Below are 21,303 nucleotides of genomic sequence, written 5' to 3'. Positions count from 1 at the left end.
TAAACTTGAATATGTGATGTTTCTGGAACCTATGCTAAATTTCATTTCATTCCGGCAAGTTTTGATATCTCTATTTTATACGTTTCGTGCCAACCCGTGTAACATTTACCTAAAATCCAACGAATATACAAATGAGAGCTATACCTAAATCTGAACCGATTTCAACAATATTATTTGTCAATCGTAAAAACTTCGGGTCTTTAGTGCACACTTTACAAAAAATCGAAGGAAAATGTATTTAAGAGCTATATCTAAATCTGAACCGATTTTCATGAAACTTAGAATATATTATTAAAGACGCAATTCAGTATGCTATGCCAAATTTCGTGCAAATCGAAAGATATATACGGACATTGTTGAACCATTTACATTAAATCAGACGAAACTATATATGGGAGCTATATCTAAATCTGAACCGATTTTCACGAAACTTAGCACACATCACTCTAGACTTAATTCAGTACGCTGTGTTAAATTTCGTGCAAATCGAACGATATGTAAGGACTTTGGTACACCATTTACCTTATATCGGACGAAAAATATATATGAGAGCTATATCTGAACCGATTTTTTCCCAATTTCAATAGGGTTCGTCCTTTGGCCAAACAAATGAGCTGTACCGAATTTCATCCAGATCGGATTTTAAATGCGACCTGTTCTTTGTTTACAATTTAACACCAACAGACGGACGGACATGCATAAATCGACTCAAAAAGTGATTCTATGCATATTCTCAAAATGAAACATATGTCTATCTTGTTTCATTTTGTATGTTACAAACATATGCACAAAGACATAATAACCTGTACCACAGTGTGGTGAAGGGTATAAATACACAAAATATGAAATGTGGTCACTGACGGAGAGTTAGAAAGAAGTTCTTGGTATTAATTGGTACTGAATTTAGTGGTGGTGATGAGGATCAGTGGCGACATCCGAAACAATGTCATACATTCCCACTAATAAAAAGTTTTTTTTATAAAAATAACAAATTAGGATTCAGCCTGACTATTTTGCAAAAACAAAAACTTTTTTGTATTCCCTTTCCGCATACGAAGTAGCGGGCACTTTGCTAGTAACATGATATTTTGATTGTCATCCTCATGGAGGAGAGTATAAAAAGTTCGGCCCAACGGTCATTTTGACCGTTTTTCAATTTCAAGTACAAAAACAACTGTGAATATAATGACATAGCTTTTTAAAATTGGGTGACGTTTTTATAATAAACGTAATTCTATGTGGTACAAGAAGTCACTAAATTTTTAAAAAAAGTGTCATTATATGCACAATTGTTTTTGTACTTGAAATTGGAAAGGGTCAAAATGACCGCGTCCGGCAATCTAGTGTTAACATCTTTTTTACTTGTTGCGATTAAAAAGTATAAATTTTGAACAATCTATAAGGCACCTGTCGCTAAATTGTTATTCTGCCACTTTACAAACCAAGTCAGTATATTTTAGCATGACTGTATTTTGGAATATTTGGAATGTCTATCCATGCATTATTTAAACAATGTATGAATTATTTTGCCCAATGACGAACCGTATTGAAATTTCTGAAAATCCGTTCAGATTTAGATATAGCTTCCATAAATAATTTTGTTTGTCGATTGAGACCCAAATTTGTATAGTGTGCAAAGCCCAGGTTGTTCTACATTAGCTCTTATTTCTATGCATAAATTTGAAGTGAATACTGACGACATAACAAATATTTATTTTTTTCTATGTTTTGAAGACTTGATTTGTTGTTATACAGATTGTTTTTATGTAAACATACAAAACAAAAATTTAATATCTACGCTACATTTAAAATTAATCAATCTTTTATATTTTTGTGATCTTAATGAATATAAAATAGTGTCTTTAGTTTAAATGCATTTTTACGATGATTGCAATAGAAATATTATATATATTTTCTAATAAACATATGTAGAAATTTTATAAATATGTTACTTTTTCCATTTCGCACTAGCGGATCAATTTAAAAGACATCAATTTGTGTGAAGGGCAACACACCATTCAGGCAAACTCAATAACCTAATTACAATGCTTTGCTGTGTTTGCACTTAAAAATAAAATTCGATATCAATGTTGATATTTGCACTTATAAATTAAATTTAAGTGTTTATTTGGCTAAGAGGAATATGACACAAAAAAGTACGAAATATACTTAAAAAACCTACATTTTATATTTTGTCTGTGTTGTTGTATTGGTGCATTAAACATAATTGTTTTCGGTACAAGGAACTTGCAAAATTTGTCTTCCGGCCACAAAGACTGTTGCTTTCTCAATGTGTTTTTTGTAATCTCTATTATATTAATGGAAAATAATTTCTAAAAGTTTTTAAAGTGCAGTTGCTAAATGACAATTTATTTTAATTTATCAATACGAAAAAACTAAGTTTGATTAATTGGACAAAAATTAAACTTGGATCAATATTTTAGTACGGAAATGTGCTATACAATGAGAAAAAAAATGAAACTTGGATCAATATTTTAGTACGGAAATGAGCTATACAAGAAAATACCAAATTTCAGAAAATTCTGTTTGAAGACCTGTCCATATTTTTTAAAAATATCGAGTATTGAAAATACCGAGTAAATATTAATAATTTGTGGTAAGGATATGTTCTATTCAATGATAACCCAAAATACTAAACTACATCCAGTTCGGTCGGAAAACGTGTCCAAAATCTCCAAAATATCGAATTTTAGGGGGTACTGTTATCTGGGGCTACACCAAAATGTGGAGCGATATATCCCATTTGATTGTAATATATACTCAAAAGTAACTATGGGTCTATTATGTTTCCCTCTGGATATTACATACAAAATCAAATATATAAATTATACCATCTACCACATTTTGCAATTCAACCCAAAATATAAAATGTGTACACCCACAAACGTATATTTGTTTTATATTTGGCAGTTCTCTGGCATTTGAATGGGATAACAGATATACACAATTCTACATGGTGTATTTCCATTCATATTATGTTTGTCTGCAGATTGTCTGCCGTTAAAATATGTACCATGAATGTTTTTAGGATTTTAGTTAATTAGTTGAATGCATTGTTGGGCTTTTTGTCCAACATACTTCTCCTCTGTTATTAATTAGTTACTTGTCGGGGACCGCATTTCATGCTTGCTGCATTGTGGTCAGTACTCAAAATGAATTGGCGAGCCATTTATGTGGTTAGTTGTGTGAGTGTATAAATGAATGACTAGCTGATGCCCGGAGCCTTGCAACAACGTTAGAATAGGGCATTGATTTGTTCAACAGTAATGTGTCAAGCATTCTTCAAATGCATCAAGTCGCCTGTTGGTATGGGCTTTTACACAATCTCGGTCTTAAATTTCGTTGAATTTAATTTAGTAAAGTGAAATTTATCGCTGGATAGACTGAATGCAGGTGGTCCTTTCATTGAGCTATAATGAGGTGTTCTCATTAACAAAATGGAATTCTATTTTTTCAAAAGTCTTTGTAATAGAATTTCAAATGTAAATAAAAAATAAAGTTTGAAAGAAATACACGATGCTTTTTCAAGATAATCTTCTATTATGGTGAATGTGAAGTTTACATATCTTGGAATAGGAGAAAAACTAGAAAATGAACTTAAATAAGATTTGGTAGCAAATGTTTTTTATACCCTTCACCACACTGTGGTACAGGGTATTATGTCTTTGTGCATATGTTTGTAACAGGTAAAAAATAACCGAGATAGACCCATGGTTCCTTGTGAGAATCACTTTCTGAGTCGATTTATGCATGTCCGTCCGTCCGTCTGTCCGTCTGTAGATGTTAAATTGTAAACAAAGTACAGGTCGCATTTATGATCCGAATTGGATGAAATTTGGCACAGCTCATTTGTTTGGCACAAGGACGAACCCTATGGAAATTGGGAAAAATCGGTTCAGATTTAGATATAGCTCCCATATATATCTTCGTCCGATTTAAGGTAAATTGTGTAATAAAATCCCTATATATCTTTCGATTTGCACGAAATTTGACACAGCGTAATGAATAAGGTCTAGAATGATGTATGCCAAGTTTTGTAAAAATCGGTTCAGATTTAGATATAGCTCCCATATATATCTTCGTCCGATTTAAGGTAAATTGTGTACCAAAGCCCCTATATATCTTTCGATTTGCACGAAATTTGGCACAGCGTAATGAATAAGGTCTAGAATGATGTATGCCAAGTTTCGTGAAAATCGGTTTAGATTTAGATATAGCTCCCATATATATCTTCGTCCGATTTAAGGTAAATTGTGTACAAAAGTCCTATATATCTTTCGATTTGCACGAAATTTGGCATAGCGTACTAAATTAAGTTTAGAATGATGTGTGCAAAGTTTCGTGGCAATCGGTGCAAATTTAGATTTAGCTCCCATATATAGCTTCGCCCGATTTTACGTAAATAGTCCACTAAAGTCCCTGGAAATCTTTTGGTATAGGGTACTGAATTAAGTCTAGAATGATGTGTGCAAAGTTTCGTGACAATCGGTTCAGATTTAGATATAGCTCCCATATATTTTTTCATCCGATTTAAGGTAATTGGTGTACCAAAGACCCTATATATCTTTCGATTTGCACGAATTTTGGTATAGGGTACGTTGGTCAGCTAAGTACTTCGCTTTGTTACAAGAGACATTTGGGTTTGAAAGGTTTTTTGTATAGAAGCAATAGCTTCTGGGGAGAATTTCTCAACAAAAAACTAAGGGAACTGATGACGATCAGTGGCGTGATCCGAAACTATAGTCTTCCCTGCCTTTCCCCTCGGCAATCAATGCCATACATTCCATACTAATAAATAGTTGTTTTTTTATAAAAACAAAATACAAATGGTATCCCAAATAAACCGCCAACACTACTGAAGTACTGAATTAAGTCTAAAATGATGTTGCTAAGCTGCGTGAAAAGATCCATAGCAAGGCCGAATGAAACAACGTACTGAAGTAATATAAATTAGTCTCTGGCAATTTTCCCTGAAATCGGTTAGATATATAACAAAAACGCGTCGTCTGTTGGGATACATATGTAGAATATACCCAAAGTGGTGAAGGGTATCATATAGTCGGCCCAGCCCGACTTTACTACTTTCCTTACTGTTTTTTTTTTTTTTTTGAAAGAGGCTTTTTCAAGCTGTTTTAAAATGATTAAACGTTGAAAATACAATTTTCCTTTAAATTTTTTTTTAAAAATTAATTTCAGTTATTAGCAAAGTTGAATTTAAATGCCATACCAAAATAAGTTTTTATTTATTTTTCTTTGAGATGAAGTTACAATGAAAAGGAAAACCAGGGAGATACTAAATTTCTACCATTAAATAACGCATTTCGCTGTTGGTTAAGGGGCCCATCATGCATATCGGGCAATGTGGCTTACAAATATCGTTACCTTATACGTTGTATTTATATCGAATTTTATTGCGGAATTACATCCATTAATTAAATTCAATCGTGTCATCACATCAGACCACCTATTTTTAGATCATATTTTTTTCATATAACCTACACTATGTACAACCTTAGGTAGATAAGGAGGTGACTTTCAACGCCAGGGCGCCGGACAACACTTGAGAGATGTCATGGGAACCAGGGTTTAAATCCAGCCGGGCTCATGCTGAATTTTTGAGTTTTGTGCCTTTTTGGGCGAATGATCATTAATTAAATTGATAATTCATGTAAATGTTATTATTATACCCTTTACCATAAGGTGGAGTGTATATTAAATTTGTCATTCCGTTTGTAACACCTCGAAATATTACACCGGAGACCCCACAATGTATATATATTATTGATCAGAAAAAAATTCTATGTCGATTCTATGTCCGTTTGTGTGTCTCTTGAAATCACGATAGAGATCGAAATATTTAAGATCAAGTTACTGCAAATGGGATATATCGGTCCACGTTTTGGTGTAGCCCCATATAACGTACCGTATCGAGAATCATTAATATTTTCTGGGTAGCCTCCATATAACGGTACCCCCACCTCATTAAATAACACATATCCATTTTTTATTGACCGAAGTTTCAGGGTTGCTCGCTCATAACTGGGGGTACCGTTAATTTTTAATTATTATAGTCTCACTATCAGCTAATTTGGAAAAAAAACAACCGATTTTTCCGGCCCCGTTCGATTTAAACTAACTTTCGTATAGAGGAGCTTTATCTAAATCTGAACCGATTTCAACGACATTGAATATAATTACTGTATTTTGAAAAGAATTTCTTTGAAATTGGTTCAGATTTAGATATAAATCCTTTGTGATTTTTTTCCAGATTTCATCTAAATGGTGCACTATGTTGAAAAGGTTCGTTTAAATCGAACGAGCCCGGAAAAATCGGTCGAAAATCTGAACTGGTTTCGACAAAATCTTATAAATGTCTGTCTAGCCTCAATTTGGTACGCCGCAGAAATTCTTGTATCAATCAGACAAATATTGGGACTATGGAGTTATAATTTAAAATCAGACGAAACTGGGAGCTATATATAAATCTAAACCGATTTCAATGGGGTTCGTCCTTGGACCAAATAAGTGGTCAGTGGCAAATTTCATATGTACCCTTACCGCAGAGTTGAACATATGCACAAAGACATAATACTCTGTACCGCAGTGTGGTAAAGGGTATACAAATCAAATCGATTTGAACTCGTGACCATACATTCAAAGCATAAAATCAAATAATTAATTTCTAACTTACATGTTTCATTAGACACTTATAACGTCTTTCGACTTGTGGTGTAAATAGTTGTTCAGCCTGTTTTAATTCGCATTCGTAATTTTTCATAATTCGTATCTTCTGTTCTTCTGGATCCACAGGCATATATCCTTCTAGATATTTGAATTTTCTGAAAATAAATTTAATTAGTTGTCTGCAATGGTTTAAATAAAACAAAATACATACTGTTTGTCGATATTTTTGAGATGTAATAAAAATTCTACATTGGTTTTAAAGTTTTTACGTTTTAGTGGTTTAGTGGTGGTTTCTGCTTTAGTCACTTTTACCTAAAAGTAGGATGTATTTAAAATTTTGCATTTGAAATTAATCAGGCATAAAAATTTACTTTTTTATTTAGTTTATTTTGTGGACTTGTCTTTTCCACTTCTGTTGTATGTCCAGTTTCTGCATTACGTTTTAGATTCTCCTTGGCTCGCTTTAAAGTTGGCTCTATCAGGTTATCAATTATTTTGCCCATTCTAGATAATTCATTTCGACACTCTAAAACAGATAGTCAAAAAAGGTTTTGTCCTTAAGGCAAATATTATCGTTTTTTTTTTAATATTCTACCAACCTTGTGGCGTCCTTAAGGCATAATGATCGCCTGAGGTGAATGCGGCCGGCTTCGGAGGCGATTTTAATGCAGGTAGACGTAAATATTTGGCACTGGGATTTCGCAAGCTTCCTATAATGTACAATTTATTAATTATTTTCTAATTTTTGTTATATTGCTTTTTTTCAACCTATCACTTCAGAAGGACTTCCATAGAATCTTCTCAATTCATTTGTAAATAACGTCGATCGTGTACGACAATCAAAATAAAAAATTCGAACCCGATGAGTGCAGTAGATATTTATTAGATTATTTGTGACCTCCGAGATTTTTTCTTCAGTAGGTTTGTCTGTAAAAAAAAAAAAATCAAAACAAATTAATTTAAATCTAATATAAAATATCACGATATTAATTAACTAGTAAAACGATGCTGATTATATGATACCATACATCGCTTTATATATAGGTACTTCCACGGCCTCGACTTTCGGAGGCAAAATAAAGTTGTAAATGTTAAAATTTTAAATCAAACATAAATAATTTTTTGCATTTTACCAACAATACTTTTTTGCAGTATTTAATGAGTACTATCACTGATTGATAAGTTAAAACGATGTTAACAATTTTTATATCCTCAACCATGAGGATGACATTCAAAATATCTTAAATTAATGGGGGGCTCATAGGAGAAAACTCATGTTATGATAAGACCTTTAACATACCGAACCAGTAAGGAAAGTAGTAAAGTCGGACGGGGCCGACTATATGATACCCTTCACCACTATGGGTATATTAAACAGGACTATTAACATGAAATTGGATGAAATAAAATATGTGATATTTATCTAAATGTGAATCTACCTAGATCTATTCATAAAGTATGTACATCGACTTCAAACAAATATAAATAGGTCATCCGTTGGGCTATGTCTGTATTTCTAGAAAACGCAACTACGTAATTCTATGCTCAATTTTGTAAGTTGTGCAAAATTTGATGTCAATCTGACTACATGAGGAGTTTGATGCCCACTTTACTTGAAATCGGGCAAAAATATATGGAAGCTCTATCCAAATATTAAGCGATTTCAAACAAACATGTCACAGGTTAGGTTATAGTAATTTCAGAACGTTTTGTTTATATCAGTCTATTGGTTCCTTGGTGCGTCAATTACTTAAAATCAATCTATAATAAAAGGGAGCTATATCTATATCTGGACCGATTTTCACGAAACAAGGCAGACATCACTCTAGGCTCAATTCAGTACGTTATGCCAAATTTCGTGCAAATCGAAAGTTATATAGCGACTTTGGTGCACCATTTACATGAAATCGGACGAATCTATATATGGGAGCTATATCTAAATCTGGACCAATTTTCTCGAAACTTGGTAGACATCACTCTGGACTTAATTCAGTACGTTATGCCAAATTTCGTGCAAATCGAAAGATATATTGGGACTTTGGGGCACCATTTACATGAAATCGGACGAAACTATATATGCGAGCTATATAGAAATCTGGACCGATTTTCTCGAAACTTGGCAGACATCTCTCTAGGCTCATTTCAGTACGTTATGCCAAATTGCGTGCAAATCGAAGGATATATAGGGACTTTGGTGCACCATTTACATGAAATCGGACGAAACTATATATGGGAGCTATATAGAGGGAGACTTTACCATTTCGTGCAAATCAAGGATATATAGGGACTTTGGTGCAATCGGACGAAACTATATATGGGAGCTATATCTAAATCTCGACCGATTTTCACGAAACTTGGCAGACATAATTCTAGACCTAAATGATTAGGCTGTACCAAATTTCGTGCAAATCGAAAGATATATAGGGACCGTTTACACTAAATCGAATATATATATATATATATATATATGGGAGCTATATCTAAATCTGAACCGATTTTTCCCAATTTCAATAGGGTTCGTCCTTGGGCCGTATAAGTGACCTATGACAAATTTCATCCAATTCGGATCATAAATGCGACCTGTACGTTGTTTACAATTTAACATGCACAGAGACAGACAGCCGGACGGACGGACGACTTAGAAAGTGATTCTATGCATATTTTCAAAAGGAACCATGTGTCTATCTCGTTTCCTTTTCCCTGTTACAAACATATGCACAAAGACATAATACCCTGTACCACAGTGTGGTGAAGGGTATAAAAATACGTTAGAAAAAAAAAACGATTGAAACTCTCAAAATAATAACAAGTGAAAAAGCGTTAAGTTCGGCCGGGCGGAACTTTGGATACCCTCCACCATAGTTATACTGACAGATACATGCAATGAAAATATAGGGAACATACCAAAAAGTGGGCATATACCGATAATTCTACAAACTGATTTTTGTAAACCATTATGTACACCAACCACAAACTTCAGCAATTTTTAATGGGGATTTTTCCTAAAATCTATAAGATCCAATCAGTGGACTGATACTGATAACGCATGGTAGAGTTTAAAATCCTAAAACTACTGTAATTTAGATTACAAAGTAATATGAAGCTATGCCTAAAAAGGGACCAATATTGATTACCGAAAATTGGGGGGTACTCTTATATGGGGGCTACCCGAAAAAATTGACAAATATTTATAATTTGTAGTATAGAGATCTGCAACCCAATAAGAACTCAAAGTACCGAATTTCAGCGAATTCGGTCGAAAAGTGCGATCAAATTTTTAGTGGAGAGATTTGCTACGCAATAGGAACACAATATACCAAATTTCAGCGAATTTCGTTGAAAAACGCACTTAAGAACCTCAAAATACCGAAAATTGGAGGGTACCCTTATTTGGGAGCTATGCCTAAACGTAGACCGACAAAGCCCATCTTCGAAAAGACTCTATGCAAAATTTTGGCGATCTATCTCCATTCGTTTAGACGCTAGAGTGATTACAACAGACAGACGGACATGGCTATATCGTCATAGAATTTTACGCTGATCAGGAATATATATACTTTATAGGGTCGGAAATGATTATTTCGATGAGTTACAAACGGAAAAACAAAATTAATATACCCTAAATATTATGGTGGGGGGTATAAAAAGGAGGTCAATATTGATATTTTTTGGTAATGAGATTTGACAGCCAATGACAATACAAAATTTCAAATTACGGCCATTTTGAAGAAGTAATCAAAATCTACAAAATAATTGGGTATTATTACTATTATATGGTGGCTACCCTGACAATTAGTTCAATACAAATAATGTTTGGCAATTGGCAATAAATTGAAATTAGTTTACGGTTCAATAAAATATGGACGAAAAATACTTTCAAGGAGAATATTTTTCACAAGAATATTCTTTATTTAATTTGAAGACATGTCATCTCAAAAATAATCTATAATAACAACAAACAAAGATGAAAGGAATTTTCCAATCCAAAAATGTTTATTATTAATAATTGCCCATTAAAATCAGAAATACCAATTTGAAAATAAAGTTTGAGAAGAAATTTAAAATTTTCGAAATAAGCAGGACCCGTAATACTTAGACTATTCCAAATTTGTTTTTGTGGTTTAAAGTTCAGCCAGGCCAGAATCAAAATATGTATTATTTGTTGTAATTAAAGAAAAATAATTCGATTTTTCAACTTACCGCTTAATTTGCATAACCATGGAAATGGGCCATCGCATGCTGAAATATAAATGTAGAATTATAAAATTTTACGGTCAAATATTTTATTATTATTTCGAATTTCATTTTGCGTGGCAGCAAAGCTATCTAATCGGTGTTACACGATATTATATATTTGTTGTAACGGATGGTAGGTAAGTAATGATCAGATCTAATTTATTAATCAATTCTGATGAAATTTGTCACAGTGCAATATTTTGTCCTTGCCCTTCGGTTAAATATTTGAATTTGATGATAATCTTTTTTTAGATATACATATATATTTTCTTACTAATTCCCCAATGGATGATCAACTTAACCCAGTGTTTTTGTCGAATATAACCGACATTTAAAAGTACTTTCTTTCTTTGCGCCTTTTTGGTTTTTGGTTATTAATGTTACTTCTGGGATATTTGAAATATTGAAAATTAGATATATCAGCCGATTTTTTACGGTAGCCCCCATATAGCGGTATCCTAAAATTCGATATTTAAGGGATTTTTATTATTTTTTAACTAATCAGCTATAATTAGGTATTTTTGTTTCCCACTGGGTGGAAAAGTACCCTGTGCAAAGTTCTATCTCTGTCGGAGAAATATTTATTGTCTTTAGTGCAACATTTACATAAAATCGGTCGAAACTGTATTTGGGAGCTATATCAAAATCTGAACTGTGTTTCACGAAACTTAACAGACACCACTCTAGACTCAATTCAGTACGCTATGCAAAATTTGCAAATCGGAAGAAATATAGGGACTTTTATGCACCGTTTACACAAAATCGGACAAAACTCAACACACGTCGCACAGTGTCACGACCGCGGCCAAAAATGGTCAAAACCAAGTACCACGGAGGTCAAATTTTTTGATGAGGATTGATAGAAAATACTCCAATTAGAATAAACATGAATTTTTATATCGATATGTCGAGTAGTTTTGTCTCTACAAAGGTTCAAATCTGATAATTATTTATAAACTGATTTTTTACCATATTTTCGAAAAATGGGTGTGTTTTTCTGATGCTCAAATATATTAATATTCGAATTAATGGTTATTATAAAAGTGTTTATTTTGGTTGCTGTGGATGTAAAAACTAGGATTCGCTTTAGTTTGTATGTATATAGATATCATATGGTGTATACAGTCGTCCACACTTGTAGTACTTAGTTCATCAAATTTGTAAAACAAATTTTGAAATTAGTGGAGCAGAAAAAAAAAGTTTAAAAAAGTTTAGCTCTAATTTTTTTTATTTGAGTGATGAAAGGTGTTTTATTTAAGGAATAAAAAAAATAGCTGCGGCGTCCTGCGGTCCTAAGAGTTATTTTAATTTTTTGGTGACCACCTTATGAAAAAATATGGCATATTCACGAAATGGTTAAAAGCGAATGGTCAAATATGTTATGTATTGATGGTCAAATAGGAAGGAGAAAATGGATTCAGAACATAGTAATAATGCAATATTTTACATAAAATGTGCAATTAAGTGGTGAAAACGTTATTCGAAGCGGAGATATGGGAGAATTGGTTTTAAAATATAGCTTTTAAATAAATTTTCAGTCAGTTTGAAGATTATACTTATTTATCAGATCAGTTGAGACATAATCTTATAATCTAAATTTAGAGGTCGCACATGAATTACCTTTGTGGAAAGTTCATAGAGAAAAATATTAGTTCATGGCATGGGATATGCAAAGCGCAGTACAATACCTTTTGAGCGACTTTCACAAGATGCTAACAAGTCATGCCAACAAATAATTAGTAGCCGCCCGAACTTTTGTTAAAGCCGAGTAAAATAAGGATTTTATTTAGAATTTTATATTACAAACCGACCTTGTAATATCCTTAAACAGGCATAGAGTAAAGGCCCGAGATTATAATGTGGATGATACTAAATCGTACATTTGGGAAGACAATATTATATATATATATGGGCAATATTGCCAATTTTTTAATATTCCATTTTCAAAAAATCAGCTTTTTTGTTTTTGTGGCACATCAATGATTTTTGGTACACATATAGAGAAAAATGTTCTGACTCCGAAACCGTTCGCGATCAAATTTTTGGTTGATGCGCGCAAAAGTTATCGAGGTTTTAATTTTGGGCATAAGAAAAAAATCTTAAAATTACGCCGTTTATTATATTGACCAAAAACGTTGATATATATCTTCCTACGTAAAATAAGAATATGAATATATTATAATAATCACGATAAAGTTGCACATATTCGCGAAATATGAGAAAAATAAAAAAGTATTGCAGATTACATAAATATTTTCATTATATTAATGACATACACACACCTAAAAATTAATTTAAAAATATCTACATAATCTAAACACCATGATGAATTAAATGATATCAAAATCACACAAGTCCGTGTAGCGGTTTTTAAATTACAGCGACAACAAAACAAGATATTGAGGAAAAATAGTTGTTTTTGGTTCGAAAAAATAATGTCATCATATTTATTTTTTTAATTGTATACAAGAAATTTCAGAAAAAAATTTTGGGGTTATTCTGCTATTTTACCCGAATTTCGCCGAAAAATTGACATATATAATAATAATCACTTTTTGTGTATAAGTATACGCCTTGTGGATTATATCAAGACCCTTCCGATAAATCTTAGAATTCTATAAATAGGAATAAATCTTAAAATAAAATAATATTATGAAATATACATTTTAAATTGCGTGTAAATCGCGTAATTCTCAAAATCATTTGATGCGCATGCGGTTTCCAGGAAGTACAGAAGTTTATCTTCCAATCCATATATATTTTGCGAAATTTCATTTGACGGTTAAGATGTACCGCACGTTACATTGAAGTACCCAAAAAATCGTAAAACGCGAATAATTTCCGAAAACTCCATATGCCATTAACGCGCATCCGATTTCGGTGTGCACCCTAAACAAATACATCGATCTATACCGATTTCAATGTGGTCCATTGAGAACCATGGATGTGGCAGCTCACACTATTTTTGAAATAAATTGCGTCTAAATCGCGTAATTCTCAAAATCATTTGATGCGCATGCGGTTTCCAGGAAGTACTGAAGTTTATCTTCCAATCCATATATATTTTGCAAAATTTCATTTGACGGCTAAGATGTGCCGCACGTTACATTGAAGTACTCAAAAAATCGTAGAACGCGAATAATTTCCGAAAACTTCATATGTCATTAACGCGCATCCGATTTCGGTGTGCACCCTAAAAAAAATACATCGATCTATACCGATTTCAATGTGGTTCATTAAGAACCATGGATGTGCCAGCAAAATCTATTTTTGAGATAAAGTGCGTGCATCTCTCTTTCGGTTGAAGTTTTTAATGTTCTCTTTTCGAAAAAGATCAAAATCCGTATGAGGTCATTTATTGAAGCGGATATGATACACAGAAAACGCAAATAAATCCGCGATATTTTCAAAAACATTTTTTGCCAAATTTCGTGTTTTTGGAAGGCCAGTTCCCGCCGTTCTAGTAGATGGATTTTCACGAAGAAGATTTTATATCATCCGAAACGTAAAAAACCTTATTGATCGCGGGTACCCATATCATTCAGTTGACAGATCTAAAAATTTGGCCCGAAAAATAGGTTTTTTAGAAATTTGATCGCACAAAATTCGCATTTTCGGATGAGTATTACTCTGAAGCTGTGCATACTACATACACAAAATAGATATCAAATTACGCAGATTCGCGACTACAGTAATCTTATAATCGATTTTTAGAAATTCCTGTTTGCGTATTAAAGCTAGAAGTAAAATTAAAAAAACACAAACAAAAAAACAAAAAAATTGAGCTTCAAAATGTCAGCATCATTTAAAGGTAGATGCAGTGAAAATTTTGAAAAATGATACATAAGGGGCGTAGTCCCCATTTTGTTGGCTTCTAGTTTTATTTTGACACGAAGACCGTGCAATGAGTGGCTTAGTCACAAATCGATAGAGAACATAAAAAAACTGGTTCGCCTCAACGTGTTTTTACACATTTTTTTACATTAAAGTAGACACAGCTTCCACCAAAATAAAGTTTGGAGGTCAATATCATGAACAGTTTGCAACGACAGATTAATTAATCCAAAACTATTCACTTTTTTTCATATACTTAAGTAGTTCCCGAGTTATAAAGGGGCGAACCTCCGCTTCAGCTATGTTAAAAAATTGGCAATATTGCCCATATATATATATATATATATATATATCTGATGTGTGTTTTGAAAATGTTGTGAATTATAAAAAAGTAATTTATTAGTTATTAAAGGATATCAAATAGTTTTTATATTATAATAAAAATAACAAAAATAAAACTATTATACTTAATTTATCTACATATAACGATTCTACATATAAATTTGATGTAATTTGGACGAAGACATGAAATTTTTCGTGGAATTTGGATGAATATAAACTATTTACAGGTCCAAAAATCGGATTTTTCAAGACCCTTTGTATGGGAGCTATATCAAATCTTGGTCCGATCTACCCAGTTTTTGGTCCGTTGCTTGGTAGGCCTAAGTAAATGTAAATTGCCAATTTTCATTGAATTTGGTTGAATATTAACGATTTTATAGCCCAAAATAGTAAAATTTTAAAGACCCTTTGTATGGGAGGTATATCAAATCTTGGTCCGATCTACCCAGTTTTTGGTCAGTTGCTTTATAGGCCTAATTAAATGTAAATTGCCAATTTTCATTGAGTTTGTTTGAATATTAAAGATTTTATAGGCCAAAAAGCGTGACATTCTCAAGACCCATTATATGGGAGGTATACCAAATCTTGGTCCGACCTATCCACTTTTTTGTTAGTTGCTCTTTAGGCCAATAATAAACACATGTACCAAATTTTATTAACTTCGAATACTGCTTCTATTTTTGGCCGCTGTTTATATGAACTAGCGACATAGTGCGTCGCTCGGAACTATAAATCTGATAATTATTATTATTATTATAATTATTATTATTAGTCACTTTGTTGTACTACAATTGTGTTGTAGTTACGTCCTTTTGTTTCAGAAAATATAATGTCAAAAGGACGTGACTGACATGAAATCTTTAAAAACTAAAATAAGTTAAATTTTTTTCAAAAAATAAATGCGGGTGTATAGTGCGGTTAAACTTTGAAAAAGAAAAAAAATCCAACCATGCTCCATTTTATGACGTTTTTTGCTTCTCTTGTAAAATTAGTAAAAGTGTAGTTACGTCCGTTTGCATTTATGATGGCGATATATACTTTGTAAGGTCTCTGGTAGATATTTCGCGGTGTTGCGTAGGTAAGGTTGAGGCATCGGGGCACATTCGACAGTCGCGTTTTCAATATGAAGCTCTCACCGTACATCACTAGCTTCGATACATAGGTATCGAATATAATATTTGTAATATTTCCATTCCATTTCGTAAGTACTTCTTATGACTATGGTGCCGAATGTTCCCCATCAAATGCCGAAGCTACCACGGGTAGGGACACTTTCGGCGAATTTGACTTTTTTTACAAAACTGTAAAAATTTATTATATGTTTTTGGTATTAATTTTTATAATTAAGTATTAGACGAAAATAACCAGCCATAAAGTGTATATCTGTTCAATAGGTACTGAGATATAGAGCTCTAAAAAACGTGTCGAATGTGCCCAGTCTCCCCTATATTAAATTTGTCATTCCGTTTGAAACACCTCGAAATATTCACCGGAGAACCCACAAATTATATATATTCTTGATCAGAATAAAAATTATGTCGATAAAAACTATCTCCGTGTAATTATCTTATGGTGGAGGGTATAACATACCAACGAATATCTGTGACATGGCCCATAGTTTTATTTTTTTCTCTTGGCGGCAGTGGCATATTTTTCCCACTAAAACTTTGACCATTTCTTTGATTTGTGGTACGAACTTTTGACAACCCACTGACAGCCTGAAAAATACAATTAGAGCCAATTCATTTGAAAAACGTGCCCAAACCACCCAAGATCCTAAATTATGGGGTGTACAACCATATGAGTGCTACCCCGAAACTTTGGCCAATATTAAAATAACAACCAAACTACAAAAACACCATGGGGTGGAGCAAAAACACCATTAGGGTAGCGTGGAGGCTAAAAAGTGGAACAATATTGATCATTTTAACCCTACGGTCAATAACCAAAAAAGTATACGTAGATCAATAACCTTGGTACATTTGTACCCATCCAAAGATAGTTCTGTAATTCATTAAAAAATTGGACTATTGTGAGGTTTTTATACCCTTCACCACACTGTGGTACAGGGTATTATGTCTTTGTCCATATGTTTGTAACAGGCAAAAGGAAACGAGATAGACACATGGTTCCTTTTGAGAATATGCATAGAATCACTTTCTGAGTCGATTTACGCATGTCCGTCTGTCCGTCCGTCCGTCCGTCCGTCCGTCTGTCCATGTTAAATTGTAAACAAAGTACAGGTCGCATTTATGATCCGAATTGGATGAAATTTGGCATAGGTCACTTATTTGGCCCAAGGACGAACCCTATTGAAATTGGGAAAAATCGGTTCAGATTTAGATATAGCTCCCATATATATATTTAACCGATTTAATGTAAACAGTCCCTATATAACTTTCGATTTGCACGAAATTTAGTACAGCCTAATCATTTAGGTCTAGAATGATGTATGCCAAGTTTCGTGAAAATCGGTCCAGATTTAGATATAGCTCCCATATATAGTTTCGTCCGATTTCATGTAAATGGTGCCCCAAAGTCCCTATATATCTTTTGATTTGCACGAAATTTGGCATAACGTACTGAATTAAGCCTAGAGTGATGTCTGCCAAGTTTCGTGAAAATCGGTCCAGATTTAGATATAGCTCCCATATATAGTTTCGTCCGATTTCATGTAAATGGTGCCCCAAAGTCTCTATATATCTTTCGATTTGCACGAAATTTGGCATAACGTACTGAATTGAGTCTAGAATGGTGTCTGCCCAGTTTCAAGAAAATCGGTCCTGATTTAGATATAGCTCCCATATATAGTTTCGTCCGATTTCATGTAAATGGTGCCCCAAAGTCCCTATATATCCTTGGATTTGCACGAAATTTGGCATAACGTACTTAATTGGGCCTAGAATGATGTCTGCCAAGTTTCATGAAAATCGGTCCCGATTTAGATATAGCTCACATATATAGTTTCGTCCGATTTAATGTAAATGGGGCCCCAAAGTCCCTATATATCTTTCGATTAGCACGAAATTTGGTACAGCCTAATCATTTAGGTCTAGAATGATGTCTGCCAAGCTCCGTGAAAATCGGTCAAGATTTAGATATAGCTACCATATATAGTTTCGTCCGATTTCATGTAAATTGTGACCAAAATCCATATATATCTTTCGATTTGCACGAAATTTGGCATAACGTACTGAATTGAGCCTAGAGTTATGTCTGCCAAGTTTCGTGAAAATCAGTCCAGATTTAGATATAGCTCCCATATATAGTTTCGTCCGATTTCATGTAAATTGTGCACCAACATCCATATATATCTTTCGATTTGCCCGAAATTTTGCACAACGTACTGAATTGAGCCTAGAGTGATGTCTGCCTTGTTTCGTGAAAATCGGTCCAGATTTAGATATAGCTCCATTTTATTATAGATTGATTTTATGTAATTGACGCACCAAGGAACCAATAGGAACAAAACGTTCTAAAGTTAGTATAACCTAACCTGTGACAAGTTTGTTTGAAATCGCTTAATATGTGGATATAGCTTACATATATTTTTTCGCCCGATATCAAGCAAATTGGGCATCATACTCCTCATGTTAGTCAGATTGACATCAAATTTTGCACAACGTACAAAATTGAGCATAGAATTACGTAGTTGCGTTTTCTAGAAGTACAGACATAGTCAACCGGATGACCTATTTATATTTGTTTGAAGTCGATTTACACACTTTATGGACAAATCTAGGTAGATTCACATTTAGATAAATATCACATATTTTATTTCATCCAATTTCATGTTAATAGTCCTGTTTAATGTACCCATAGTGGTGAAGGGTATCCTAGAGTCGGCCCCGTCCGACTTTACTACTTTCCTTACTGGTTTGTTTTAAATTAGTCTATACGGATCTGATCTAGATGTAGGAACTCAAAATTATATATATATATATATATATATATATTCATTAAAATAATATATATTTAAATCCATGCTTAAATGATAATCTATCTAAAAAATCATAGTAAGTTCGTCATCAGGGCGACTCGTGGAAGTCAGAAACTACCCTGGTTTTCCCTTGGTATACAGGGACTAAAATAATTACTATTGCCAATTATTCACATTTTATGAGTTTAGAAATTGTAATTGGAGCATTTTTAACATTATTTAATACATTAAAACGTTATTTTATGATAGTTTATATATGTACGGCAACTTAGGATTGCAATGGATCAGACTAATTCGATTATAAAAAAAGTTTCAGGCCCAATATGAACAATAATTGGATAATTACCTACAATAAGCATTGTTTTTGTCCCTGTATACCAAGGGAAAACCAGGGTAGTTTCTGACTTCCACGCGTCGCCCTGATGGCCTCATGTTGTCTAGGGCCACAAACATTTGCAGAGGGGTTGAGGAACACCTAAATAAGTTCCCAATAAAAAAATAACTAAATAAGCTTAACCCATTCGAAAGCTATAACGAATTTACTACGATTGTTTTAGATAGGTAATCATTTAAGCATGGATTTAAATATATATTATTTTAATGTATATATAACTTTGAGTTCCTACATCTAGATAAGATCCGTATAGACTAATTTAAAACAAAAAACCTCACGATAGTCCAATTTTTTAATGAGTTACAGAGCTATCTTTGGATGGGTACAAATGTACCACGGTTATTGATCTACGTAGGTAATAACTTTAAAAAAGTTTAAAAATTATATATATATGAAAAATATTTATATTTTTTTTCTGCGATTATGTGTGAAAATACCTCAAGAATGAATCCTCAAAATTTGATCCAAATATCTCCATTATGAAAAGTTTTACAGCATTTTTATTCGAAAAAAGGTACAAATGTACCCGGTTATTGACCTTAGGGTTAAGTAAGATTATTTTATATCCACCTAAAATACGAAATTACAATTGATTAGGTCGAAACCCCTGCCTTAAAGAATGAACGATTGGAGGATACCGTTATATGAGGTCCCACCCAGAACATGGGCTAATATTGATAATGTTTGTTAGGGAGAATTAATCCTAAATGAGAATTCTCAATATCGATTTAGAATCAATTCTGTTGGGAAATTAGCCCAACAGCTTGAAAATAACAAATATTGGGTTTACCCTAATAATAGGAATTTCACATAAAATGCAATTTGTACTATGATTCCAGAAATAAATCGACAAAGAGACGCACATGTGTAAATGCTCAAAAAACTAATTCGAAGTACATTCTCAAAAGTAACTATGACTCCTATGTGTATTTTCACTTGTTATCAGGAACTCTTGGTACCATGAATTAGGCTAATACATAATAACCTGTGCACACCGTGTATTAGACTGTAAACAGCCATGAACATGGTTTGCTTTTGTTTACTCACGGCTATATCCATAGAAATGAGTTTTCTTTTCACGAAGCATTTCAAATTTCTCTGGCATCACAATATCCTCCAACTCCAACTCATTTAGGCTGCCGTCATCACCGTGTACATCATCCGTTTTCACCAGGTCCATTTCGTAATGATGGAAGTCAAGTTCTTTATTACAACGTCCTGTTATAACATCCGATTGCATGTGTGCTGAAAGCAGAGTGAAAATTGAACTCCATGTATGGACCAAAGGGATTTCAGCGAATTTGTTAATTACATACAAGTTTTTTCGACAATGAACTCTTTAACCGGATCCAATGGCAGCTCGTCGAACTTATATTTTAAATTGTAGAATTGACAGTCCACCAGTGGTCGCGGTTTTATTTGGTCTGCAACATGGTTTTTATCGTCTGTTTTGCACAGAGAATCCTGATTCGGACGATTGATGATTTTTTGTCGTCGTTGTGGTTTACAAAATGGTCTGTGTTCGGGCTGTAGTTTCTTCATGCTGCCTCCTTTGATTGTTGCCGCAAGAATTTTTTTGTGATGAACAAAAACAAGGAATGCGATTAAATGCTAAAGAGCTATTACTTCTTTGATCGATGGGTTGCGGTTATCGATTTATTGATAACTAAAAAAACAGTTAATGATTTTCTTTTTTCGTCTTTGATTGAATATAAATTGACAAAATAATAGTAAAAAATTGGTATACACATAAATGTGTATGTAGTATTTTTATTTTTTAAATTTTCCGTTTATTATTTCAAATAATACAGTGTTTCGCTTTGGGGTTTACTATCAATAATAACCGATTTTG

At 33.1% G+C, this 21,303-nt stretch overlaps 1 protein-coding gene across 1 annotated transcript in view; it reads right to left on the bottom strand.

Moving 5' to 3' along the window:
• Positions 1-20,993, bottom strand: part of LOC133338315 (dynein axonemal heavy chain 3-like) — a 92,545-nt gene extending 71,552 nt beyond the window's left edge. Inside the window, exons 1-7 of the mRNA XM_061546491.1 lie at positions 20,768-20,993; positions 20,499-20,696; positions 7,474-7,632; positions 7,305-7,415; positions 7,077-7,231; positions 6,917-7,017; positions 6,713-6,860 (exon numbers count right to left, since the gene is read on the bottom strand). Coding sequence (XP_061402475.1) covers positions 6,713-6,860; positions 6,917-7,017; positions 7,077-7,231; positions 7,305-7,415; positions 7,474-7,632; positions 20,499-20,696; positions 20,768-20,993 — 1,098 coding nt within the window. The remainder of the gene's footprint in view (positions 1-6,712; positions 6,861-6,916; positions 7,018-7,076; positions 7,232-7,304; positions 7,416-7,473; positions 7,633-20,498; positions 20,697-20,767) is intronic.
• Between the last annotated feature and the right edge of the window lie 310 nt (positions 20,994-21,303).

Source organism: Musca vetustissima, unplaced genomic scaffold (genome assembly GCF_032173495.1).
Source record: "Musca vetustissima isolate MV318-11 ecotype Yass unplaced genomic scaffold, APGP_CSIRO_Mvet_v1 utg11336, whole genome shotgun sequence".
Taxonomy (NCBI): Eukaryota; Metazoa; Arthropoda; class Insecta; order Diptera; family Muscidae; genus Musca; species Musca vetustissima.
This window is presented reverse-complemented; position numbering and strand designations above follow the sequence as displayed.